Source organism: Convolutriloba macropyga, chromosome 7, assembly GCF_964194025.1.
Source record: "Convolutriloba macropyga chromosome 7, txConMacr16.3, whole genome shotgun sequence".
Lineage (NCBI taxonomy): Eukaryota > Metazoa > Xenacoelomorpha > Acoela > Convolutidae > Convolutriloba > Convolutriloba macropyga.
Genome location: NC_134474.1, coordinates 24,520,961 through 24,533,407, shown reverse-complemented (window position 1 = coordinate 24,533,407; position 12,447 = coordinate 24,520,961). Strand labels below are relative to the sequence as shown.

At 36.4% G+C, this 12,447-nt stretch overlaps 1 protein-coding gene across 2 annotated transcripts; it reads left to right on the top strand.

The window, feature by feature from the left end:
- The first annotated feature begins 3,690 nt into the window (after positions 1 to 3,690).
- Positions 3,691 to 9,826, top strand: LOC142342714 (uncharacterized). Of its 2 annotated transcripts, none has more exons than XM_075394233.1 (3): positions 3,691 to 3,920; positions 6,176 to 6,347; positions 8,870 to 9,826. In XM_075394233.1, exons 1-3 carry the CDS (start codon positions 3,706 to 3,708, stop codon positions 9,707 to 9,709), a joined length of 1,227 nt encoding a protein of 408 aa, XP_075250348.1. In that variant the 5' UTR covers positions 3,691 to 3,705; the 3' UTR covers positions 9,710 to 9,826. The 2 variants fall into 2 exon arrangements, with proteins under 2 accessions (XP_075250348.1, XP_075250347.1); XM_075394232.1 differs by having other exon boundaries at positions 6,176 to 6,497.
- The last annotated feature ends 2,621 nt before the right edge of the window (positions 9,827 to 12,447 follow it).

Genomic DNA, 12,447 nt, shown 5'->3' with positions numbered 1-12,447 from the left:
GAGCTGAACAATAGGGTTTCATTGCCACCTGTCATTGAGCGAGCTTACGTGAGGCACAAAAATCTACCACAAACTTGGCTCAGATACATTCTCAGGCATAACAACTGGTTAGAACGATACCTAAACTATGTAAAATCTTCAAATAAACTAAAAAACTGAAAATTTCGAATAGATGTTTTGTAAAACTGTACTAATATTGATATCATTCATGATTTCTTGAATTTTCGAATTAAAAAACGAAGTTTTTTAGAACAAGCGGATTAAAGGCTTCAGCTTAAACTCTTAAGGAAAAAAATAATTCGTGCGGAACAAGCCCATAGATTTTTCGAAGAAAAACTTGAAGAGGATAGGGACATTCTGAGGGAAAAGGTGATAAAAGAATTTTTACCATCAATTGTGTTCAGCATTAGAAAATAAATGAGATATGAGACTTCACGACAAGTTGACGAAGCTGTCTGACAGACAGGACACACCTTTGCAGAAATGATTTCATAATAATAATGTTACAAGGTACAGTGTTGATCTGGACGTCTTATCTTTAGGTCCAAAGCAACCAGTTGGAGACAAATTTAATAAAGTGCACGTCCTTGAGGATGTAGGCAGATTATTTCGTGAGTTAAGGGAGAACAACACTGATGGCGAGGAGTTATGTGAATTGTCTGCAAAATGGTATGCCAAGAACTTAGGTGAGAAACCAATGAACAGAGGGGCTAAACGTAAAAGATTTTTAAAGAATCAAAAAACACTAGCTGTACATTTGATAAAAGTAGTGGTTTTTGTGTTATGAAAGAGACAATTTACTCTGATAAACTAAATGATATCCTTAGTGCCAGTCAATTTGAGGATTGTAATGGAGAAAGTAATGATCTAAAAATAAGAGCTGACAAATAGATCGATACTTGATTGCATCAACTATTGAAACAGGGAAAGATAAGTGAAAATATTTGTCGTAGTCCCAGAAAAACTGGATCGCAACCGGCTAGGCTTTATGGACTTGCTAAAGTACATAAAAAACGGTACACCCGTTCCGTACAACAATGTGCCGGTTGAGGAGGCAATTGAAATTGCGCTTAAAGAACTGTACTCCAGCAAAGAGGTTCTTGTGATTCCGACGTCAACTATGAAGAGCCTTTTGGGACTAGCCGTAACGAATGTTTACCTAAAGTGTAATGAAATGTGGTACACTCCATCGTGCGGTATAGCAGTGGGTGCTTCACTAGCGGTAATTTTGGTAAATTTGTGGAGAAAATCTTGTAAAAAAAATCCTTGCAAAAACCAAATGAGGGAAGGGAGAACAGAATTCCTGATATAAAGAGAATGTGAATTGATTGTAACCGATGATGTTACTTTCCGAGTCCGAGGGAAATGTAAAGACTGCAAATCATGCAAAAGTTGGTTTCGTCCCGAATGCCAATGTATCACTGACACGGAGTATAAGACCATGAAGGAAGTTGTATGGATCTGTTCGTTTTGTACAGAAAAAGGTACAACAGAGGACACACAGGAGTTGAATTTGTTCATGAGGTATTTGGATGACAGACTGTGCAATGTCAAGGGAAACCCTTTAGATTACAATGAGTTTGCAACTTTTCTTCACAAAAACTTACAGTTCACTCTTGAGACACCCAACAGTTGTGGAGACCTGATGTCTAGATCTGAAATTTAACGTAAATGATGATAGAAAAATTAGCTGCAATTGGTATTAAAAATTGACAGATACCGGCATAGTCCTAAATTTCCGTAGCTGTTCACCATTAAAACATAAAATAATTATAATTGAGGGGAGTGTATATAGGTTTTTTAACGCAATCAGTGACTGGCAATCATTTGATGTAGCTCTTAAAAAAATCTTGAGATATGGACTGAAAATCAATATTCAACTGAGTGGTCAAACAGTATTGTTAATGGGACGTTGTATAACATAGTCAGAAAGCTAATGGTCACAGCAAACCCACCAAAAATGAACAACATCTGAAAACAACTAAAAATATCAACAAAATTGAGCTGAAACCGAGGCTTTTTGTTCAATACAGAGGAAATATCACTAAAAGTTTTGCAAGAAGACTGAAAAAATTTTGTGATATTGAGCTCATTTTTACATTGAGAAAAATAAGAACTTGCTTGCGCACCCTGAAATCATCCTTTGATGAGAGTGTGAATTCCCATGAACTGAACATCACACAATATTTTCAGTCTTCTTGCAGAGCTTTGAGTGGTATTTCCTCTGTATTGAAAAACAGAGTGAACCGATGTTTTTTTTTCAATACAGAGGAAATATCACTCAAAGTTTTGCAAGAATACTGAAAAAATTGTGTGATATTCAGTTCATTTTCACATCGAGAAAACTAAGAACTTGCTTGCGCACCCTGAAATCATCTTTTGATGAGTGTGTTAATTTCCATGTGGTAAATAAAGTGACTTGTAATGGATGCAATTCCATCTGTGTTGGCCAAAGCAGCCGACATATTACCACTTGATTTTCGGAGCATCAAAAAAACGATTCGCCTTTGGGACAACAACTCGTTCAGTGTTATTGTAGAGCGCACATTATTGAATGGGAGAACCTAGATGCATGACGCGGGGTTGAAAAACTTATGACAAAAGAAGCCGTCTACATAAAAAAGCTGAAACCGCAGCTAAACAGGCGCGACGAGTACCGGGCGGCAATTGTCATTGAAGTATTATGTCAAATACAAAACTTGACTTTCAAAAGTTATTCTGGTACATGTTAATTCGAAGTTTTGTCAACGCGAACAAGTAGAAGAAAACAACGGATAAGAATTAAAGAAAAAAAATTTTTTCAGGAAAAGAAAACAATACATCCGGGATTTTCAAAAACTCCGGAATAAAGATTGAATTGATTTTGATGTAAAAAATTTTAAAAAATGTAAATGTGATTTTGACTCTAATAATTTCAAAATTTCGTTATTTTAACTCATTTCTTACAAATCAATAGTCTAAGACAAGTTTATACACTTTGTAAGTGATTTTATTTGATCGTTAAACCTGACGATGAACGCAGTGTTCGAAATAGTTTAATTTTTTACATCAAATTAATTTTTAATTGACAATTCGTCTCTGCAGCTCAATTATTTCTATTACAAAACCATTACTGCCAGGTATGCACGAACTACGCAATTGAAGACTAGAGACAAATTAAAATGGTTTGAAATTGGAATTCACAAAAGGAACCTTTTTTGCTACTTGATTAATCAACTCACTATTGACATGTCTTTTACCAAGGTGTAAACTGCGAGATTCGAAATTTCGATTTGTTTTGAGCTAACAAAAGCTCAACCCTAATTTGACTGTTTTAACTGGAATTACTAGATATTATGAGCGAAGAGGTTCTTTCGACTTCAAAGCTGAAAGTTTCGTTATTGGGACATCATTGACAATCAAGTACTACAACGGTATATAAAGTTTAGGGAATATTGCAGTTCATAAAAGGTAACTGGAAAAACGTGATATCCGGACGGATTCGAAACCGCTGAAACGAACTGAGTGGTGTAGTTAATGGCAGGGGAGCAGCCGGCAAATATTGAAAATTTGGGTCTTTCCTATTATAGCCCCCCCCCCCCCCCAAAATCATGGTAATTATACCATAATGGGGGGCTATAATTTCATGGGGGGGGGGGGGGGGGGCTATAATGGGAAAGACCCGAGAATTTGACTCCTATTTTCAGATTTCTTTAATTGAATAAAATGGCCAGCAAGTTTGCTGTCAGAAGCTCATCATTGGTGAAAGCTTCCAACCACTCTGAGTACCATGGTAAAGAAAGTTCTTTGTGTTGCTTCGACACCATGATGCCTCCATTCCGTTTTCATGTTTGGTTTTTCTACAATTACAAAGTGCAAGATGAACAACTGTTGCGAGCATTAGAGGCTACACTGAACCGGTACCCAGAGCTTAGCGGGAGGTATTGCTTTCAGCTGTTGAATCATAATTTGTTTATTGTTGAATGCTATAAAAGCAGAGAGATTGCCAACATTATAGAATGCATTAATTGATCTTGTCGATTTGCTGACAAGATAAAGGGACCAAATCTGGTACAATATTATGCTCTTCAAGTAGTCAAGTTATTTTCCAATTCATTTTGTCTGGAGATTCGCAAGCACCATATGAAACCTTAGGGAGTCCATGTTGTGCGAAAGATCGATCTGCTCAGAAAATTCTTGTTGAAAAAATTAAATTGATAAATGTTGTTCACTTTTCTAAATTGATCATTGTCGAACGATAAATGTGAGCCAATTGTAAGTTGTTCAGGTAGCTTATATTAAGTATTACCTAGAAGCAAAAGAAATAAAACATTTGCATATAAATGCCGTAACATGTTTTCCTTATTCGCCTACCCGAATAATCTAACAGCTTATCCGTGTATCAACTTTTGGATCTATTCTGTTTCCCCAAGTGTTTGTTATGACCCGCAGTTACAAATTGTGTTATATAACACATTACTATCTCAAAATGTGAGCCAATTGTAAGTTGGCTCACATTTTGAAAACTGGCCAATTTACTGGGTGCCCATCTTGACACTTAAATCGATTAGTTAGAAATCAGCAAAGCCAAGGAGATACTGATGAACATCTTCAAATTTTTCACTTACAAATATGACTCCGAACGACCTTGTACCTGGAGAATTATCTGTGGCTGTTCCAGGTGCAGTAATACCAAAAGACTCGACTTTGACAAACTGCTTAGGGACTTAAAACTCCCCTGGACTTGACCCTAAATACTGATTTATCAATAGCCGCATCAGCAATTCCAGGCGACTATTATTGCGCTCCTAATTTTTTTTACAATTCAAAGAATTTGAATTGTGTTGGGGCGCTGTCTGTTTTTAAGATCTGTTTACATATTTTCCTGATTTTTGAAGTCAAATTGGAGTAGTGATTTTGGTCACGCCGAAACAGGAAATGGAGCGAAAATGCGAGTGGTTTTGCGGCGTGAAATTTTTGTGCTCTAATTTTAAAGTAGAGTGAGAAAACGGTGTTTGAACAAAAATTCGCTTTCTCAATAGTGGTTTTTTGTTCACATGCGGCAATTTCACTTTGGTTTTTACTGTTTTTTTTTCAATTTTTTGGATCGGATTTTTTTCTAAATGGTTTTCCCCAATCCATTCATAGTTCATTCTACGCCTAGTTTTTTGTTTCAACTAAATTTCCATTTCTCGCTAGTGATTTTTTGTCCACATGCGCCATTTTGGCGTTGATTTTCTGTTTTTTTTTTAAATTTTCATCTGAGTTTTTTTAGAAATGGTTTTCCCAATTCACTCTAATAGTCCTTTCTAAGTCTAGTTTTTTGTTTAGTCAATGAAAACGTTTTGAATTGTACGTCAGGACTTGTCCTACTATGTTTTTTTACGTCGTCTAACAGATTTTTGTTTTGTCTTACCCTGACTTTTTCAATGACTTCAGCGACTTCTACTGCTTTGCAGTTAAAATTTGTCTGCGTGACGTCATTTCAGCTTTTAGTTCAATTGCGTGACTTCCTCACTCAAAAAATGACTTTTGAACTCACTTATGGAATTTTGTTTAATGAACATTTACTAGTTAAAGATCAATAGTGTGCATCTAAGTAGTGCCAAACTTATATGTCCTAATTCTTGAGTATTAGTCTTGAGTTTTTGATTTCGAAAATCAGTTTTGAAAAAGCTCTTTCAGGGTTTTTTCCTTATAGACCGTATGTGTATCATAAAATTGACAGTATGTATATAACCCAAAAATTCTAGTCTACTAAAGGACTTTTGCTCAATCTGCCTATCTTGTTTCTTTAGTTGTTTCAATTCATGGAAGGCCACAAGCGTCTATATCGCGGCAATTTTTCGGCAATCTGCCGGCTATGTTGATTATTATCATTATTAAATAATGCACAGCTGCTGGTTTTAAAACATATATTCCCACTAAGCGGAGGGGGAAACAGAATGGATCCCATTTTTTCAACAGAGTCGTGTTAATTTGGTAACTTTTGGTCGATTTCGAACGAGATGAATACCATTGAGATGAAACATCAAATGACTAATCACATAAATAAAAAAGCAAGGAAACGGTTGAGCAATTTAAGAATAAAGAAGTGAGGTTTTGCTACGGCTACCGTAGCAAATAGTGAGGTTTTTTAGTAGTCAGAAAAATTTCTTGATAGAATCAACAAAGTTTACCCATGTATTTTTTACAGAATCGATCTCGAAAAAGAGGTCGTAAATCTGACCAATGAAGGTGCTCAGGTCCAATTCCTGGACACAGCCGTGGTTTCGCTCTCTGAGCTGAAATCTCGAGGCTTTGATTACAAACTGTGCGTGGAGAACTTTCACGTCGATGATCAATTAATGGATGAGTATCTGTTGAAAGTAACCGTCCAGAATCTAGCCGATGATTCAGGCATGGTCATCAGTTACGGTGTTCATCATTGTCTTTGTGATATCAATTCGCTTTACCTCTTTGTCGCTGATTTCTCACATCAAGTCAGATCAAATGCTTTTCATTTCGAAGAGGAAAAAGTAAGATTTTTCAAATATGACTGACATCATCGATGGCTTTGTTAGGCTGAAGCTAATTACCGTGAGTTTCTGCCTAGTATCTGTGTTGTTTTAGTAGGGTCAAAGGCGTGTAATACTGTTTATAGATACAAAAAGTTCACAGCTGCTTTGAGCAACTATATAATTTTAAATTTTAGCTTTTTTTCTGGCTAAGGAATTTTTAATTTGTATCAATTCACCTTTCAGGCGTATAGCGTCGTAAATACAATAAAATCAGGTTTCAATTCTGGTGCTTCTAGTTTCGTGCGGTTAAAAATTGCTGTTAGTTTTGTTTGTTATTCCTCCCCTAATCTGATTTACAAACATCGACAATTTACTGGTAGCCGTAGCACAGTAGCGTGTTCAGTCACCGTACAGTGGTATTCCAGATTTTAGTGATGCTTAAAAATTATGGGACAAGTTAACAAACTCATGGAATATTTGAAGAAATTTCCTTAATGTTTCCTTAATGTGAAATAAACAATAAAGTTTCGAAATAAAAATGCAGTTCAGAATTGAACGTGTGGATTAAGCTATAGTTATAGCTTGATAATAATAATTTTGGTTCTGCGTAATCGCAGCGGAGCAGCATTAGGCTTTTTAGTCTGCAGTGCATTAACAGTAGCCTGTTCTCAGCTGTCCTCTTCTGCCAAAATACCATTTTCTCTATTTAATAGTATTTTCAAGCTAATCAGGTTTTGCAATTAAACATGCCAAATGTATCATTAGTTTGCGTTTTGTGTTGCAAATATAAGAGATAGAGATCTCGAGGCAGCCGATTTTTTTTCTCTGGACCCATTTCTCGCATTTGTGTTCTAAAAGCTTGACAAGATGAAAATTGATAGATCATTGTCTTGATCAAGTATTAATGGATTTTTGATTATTGATACTATCACTTTTCCAACTATCTCAATCTTATTATCTTGATTCTTTGTTTTCACAACTAAAAAATATTGCTGGCTTTTATCCATCATCGATTCATCTTTTGTGGTTATGGGTGTTGAGTTTGTGTGACCATTCCCCCTAAGCTTAGTGGGTGCATATATTATTTGCACCCCCAGGCGCACTTGCAATATTTTTACATAATGATTTACTATGTAATGACACGTACTCTGTATCTAAGGGGGGGGGGGGTGTATAACGTACTGGGGGGGGGCATAAACGGAAAAGATCCTGGTGTTGTCATTCGTGTTTTTCACTTAGGTGACTGTTTTAGCCAAGAATCGTATAAACCTTTTGAATGTGGCCCTCGATAAATTGACTTCAACTTCTCTACCTACTATAATACTTCGCTAGGGTTCTTAACTTGGCTTTAATTTTTTTTGAAAAACTATGCTAAATTAGCTGTTTTGAAATGTACACGTGTAGTTTTCGCAATGAAAACTTATAATAAATTTGGCAGAAAAATGCTTGGAAACTTAATTTTATTTTAAATGGCTGTTTGAAGACAGTATCTGAAGAATATTAGAAACGAAAATGAGACGGGTCTGAATGGAGAATCTAGCACCATCCTAGCTTAGTGTCCATTCCGTTTGAACTTTTTCTCGGAAATAATTTAAGTTGACCTTTGTCTCTTTTAATTGTGATTAACTGGTGAAGCCCGAGGGCATTGTGTCTGACCAGTTCTCTTAGAGCTTTAGTTGACTCTAAGTGTACGGTTCACCGAAGCTGGCGAGCAAGCAGAGCTCCAAAAGGCATGAAAGCAATTTTGATTTAATCTAGGTTTTGGACACCATCCCCCTTTTTCTGCCCCCCCCCCCCCCCATTCAACAATAACAGCATTCTGTATTACATCTAAGATCTTATCGCACGGTCTATTTTTTTTGTATAAAATGAAAGTGAAATTTTTGTATTAATTGAATTTGAAAGTTAATATGGATATATTTTGTGTCCAAATATGAGTTAAATCAGTGTAGCAACCATTAATATCTTAGTTTTGATCAGAACTAAACAAATGGCAGTAACCAATCATGCACGATGAAGATCTATGTTTCGATTTTACTAGTTGCTAATTCTATTGCTGTATGGAATGCTACTAGTAAAAACAGCACATACAAGTAATGGCCGAAAATATGCCCACTAAAGGTGAGTGACCCGCGGACTAACCAGCATCTTTAATTTCTGAGCGCACATGTATTTCACACGAATAGATTATGAAACACCACTACGCGTATTTATTGGCACAAATAAGTAAAGCGACAAAACTCATATGTATGCAATCACGTATGGTTGCATTTTGAGTTATCAAAGCCGTAAGTGTTGTTCACAGTCCCATGCAGAGCTCACCAAATATCAAATAGTCAGTTTTGCCGCCCGTGGGCTGTGACATTTGACTCTTCCAATGGTTTATTTAGGTAGTTGTCTGTCGCAGAACTGAGGTTAACTCACCATCAGGGAAGGAGCCTATATTCGAGCATCCAGAATTCACCATTATCCCAGATGACGTGTACAAGCAAGGTTTTGCCACGTATTTACAAGATATGATGATAAATGAACGGAAAGCGAAAATCCTCAAAATTGACCCTGAGAGTCTGAGGAAATTGAAACAGGATGTGTACACGTTGCGTGAACAATCAAAGCTAAAAGACGTCGAACCATCCAGTAACGATTGTCTAATCAGCTTACTCTTCAGAGCCTATGCTATTGCTGGTGAAGTTGAAACCAGCGGCAATCCAGGCAATGTGTTGCCCTTACAGATTGCATGTAATTCAAGATTTAGACGTAATCCAAAAGTTCCAGTGACATACTTTGGAAACATGATTGTAAACATTGATACGCCATGGTCATTGGATTATTTGAAGTCTGAAACAATGTTTGATACCGCAGCTAAAATTCGCAACCGAGTTTTGACTATTAACCATGATTTCGTACAGTCAACAATTGATAAAATTTCAATGGATAAGACACTGAAATTTGCGAGTATGATGTATACAACTCGCTACTCTGTGACTAATTGGAATCACCCTGAGTTTGAATGGTATAAAGCTGCAGATTTGGGATCCGGTGGTCCGGAGAAATTCACCATGTTGACAAAATTCCTTGACCAGTTTAGTGTTATGGTCCCTAGCAAAGACGGAGGATTGGAAGTGCTAACTGCGGCTAAAGCTGAAATCATGGACAAATTTCTGTCCGATCCTCTTATTGATAAGTATTTCTCTGTGGCGAAAGAGGATTCTGGATCTGGGGACCGATGAATTGTGATGACTTTCAATTCATCAACGAGTTTAACAGTTTAATTTAAGTCAAAATATTTAAAGAATATTATTTAGATCCTCCATTTTGAAAAAAATTTCAATTTTTTGATATCTTGAGGTCTTTTCTTAAAAAGCAGCGGTTATGCTTTGTACAATTGGTTACGTTCATCTTTGCAATCAAACATTCCAAACTTATTAATGGCTCTCAAACGAGGTTTGTGACAATTATATTAGTCATTCAGTCTGTTTATGCGCTTGACCAATTTTTTGTCTGACTCTTTTGACTTTTCACCGTCAAAAACGGGATAAACAGGTTGGTCCCGAAGGGCATTAGGTTCCCTCAGAGCCTGTCGGCTTACTCGACCCAAGTTTGCGAGTCACCGAAACTTTTGGAGACAATGCATTGTCTGAAGGGCGGTTCTTAGAGTTTGACGCCCCCCCTCACATCAGCCCCCTAACAATGGAAAGAATTTTTTAGAATTCATAAGTAAAGCTTCTAACATAATTTGGTTACAAATTTAAAGTTTACTATTTAAAGTCAAATGAAAAGTTCGCCAAAATTTGGTTCCTTTTTTAAACCTTAGCGCCTTAGTGATATCCTACACCCTCATCTGGCTATCGTAAAGCACGATTGATCCCAATTTTCTCAGAGCTCATTGGGACCGATCGTAGTCGGCCGCGTTTTTGTGAATTGATAACGTGACCAAAGTACCCCCAAGATGCACAGGATTCAAAGTATTTATGCTTGGTTACGAAAAATGAAATTTCAGAAGAAATGAGAAGCTTTTTATTAATCTTATAAATGGTGTTCCTTATAAGAGAATTGCAGGTTTCTAATTTCTTCGAGGTTTCCAAGTTTTATTCGTCCTACTTATTTCCAATATTCATTTTTATTTCATCTTTTCTGACATTTGGGTAATTAATTTGTTGATCACGGGTTGAAAGCAGCGAGATTAGTTCTTGATGCGTAGTTTAAGCCCCATGTTCGATTCTATTTCGAGTTGTTCGATTCTGCCCAAGTTCTCGAAAAAGTGTATCTTCTACCACACCGCGAAGCGATCAGGAACTATTATCAATTAATATTTTGTGATATTCAGACGAGTGGTCAATTATTTCCATTATGTCTAACAAGTGATCGATAAGTTGCAATTGGTAGAAAATTCAAGTGAGTGTTTGTGCTTACGAAGGAAAAGAAAATATGTTCCAAGTTATCCATGTTAATAACCACATCTGAGCTCATTTTTTATTTGGGGGCTGCTACTAAAAGTTATTAACATCAGAATTTAGGACCCTTCTGAAAATTTTTGTTCCTAACTTAGCTCTTAGCTGATTATTTGAAGTTTACAGAATAATTCTGTTATAGTAGTGAAAACTACAGAAAATTTCATTGTTTTGACAAAATTATGACTTTTGACTTTTCAGTTAATTTGAGCTCAGCGTGATCAGCTGAATCACAGATTACTCAAAAAAAGGAATTGGTTTTCAAGTTTGATGAGCCGCTTCAAAAACCGTTAAATCTTGAATGTAAAATTTGATTCAAAACCCAGCATTGCTCAGTTTAAGGACTTGTGTTATGTCAGACGTTGTAGCAAGAGAAGGTTTTATCTAACGCTGTGTGACTGTTCCGAATTTTTCAAGATGGGGACTTGTATATGCGAGGCCGGCTTTTTTCTTCAGCAAAATTTTTGCTTCTCGAGCAAAATGAAGCATAATTTTGAAGCTCTTACAGGCTAGCTTTGATTTTCAATTGGGAATTACCGAATTTAACAAAAATTTGAAAAAGGGGAGTATGTGTGTGTGTGTGTGTTTGTGCTCAAGTGAGTGCGTGTGTGTTTGTGTGCGTGTAAGTGTCTGGGTGTTTGTTTGCGTGTATGTCTGTGTGTGTGAGGGTGTGCGTGAATGTGTTTGTGTGCGTGTGTGTTTCTCGGTGCGTGTCTGTTTGTTTGTGTTCATCTGTCTGTGTTTGAGCATTTGTTTGTGTTCGGAACCTTGTAAGTGTTTGTGTACCTGAATGTGTGTTTACGCGTTCATGTGTGTTACTCGGGGAGAAGGGGTGAGCAAGTGTATGTGTATGCGTGTGTGTGAACGTTCGTCGGTGTGGGAGTGTGAGCGTAAATGTATGCGCATGATTCCGTTCGTGCATTTGTTTGAGTTAGTGAGATTGATTTATTCCTACCGTTTTTTTTCAAATAAAAGTTTTCTGGAGGAGACATGGCAATTGAAAGCATAACTGTTGTGTCGAAAACTTGCATGCTAAAATAGCAATTTACAAATCACCCTGCATTTATTTATTTTGAATTAACTGTAATGATCACACCGAGGTTCCAGATATAAAAATAAGATTCAAGAGAACATTGTCTATTGTAATTTATTTTGCAAATTAATCGTAAAGGAAACCGTTCAAAGCACGTTTTAGTGTAGGCTCAGTTTTCAAAGTTCTAACTCGAGAGGGCAACTTATTCCACTTCGCAGTGATTTTTAGTTTGAGAGATTCTCTTTTCTTTTTGTATATGAGTTGTTTTGTTTAGGTCCTGCTTTATATTTTGGCAATTGGCAAAACTATTTTCTCACAAATTACAACTGTTTTGTTTTTGACCAAGTCCAAATTGAGAAAACTTTAGTGAATGAAGAATATTGAAGAAATAAGGAGCAGACATAATTTTAAGAACTTTGCAGAGAATGTTCATCTTCTTCAGTCAATGGATTAACTTTGAAAATTTAATCCTCTAGTTGATCAT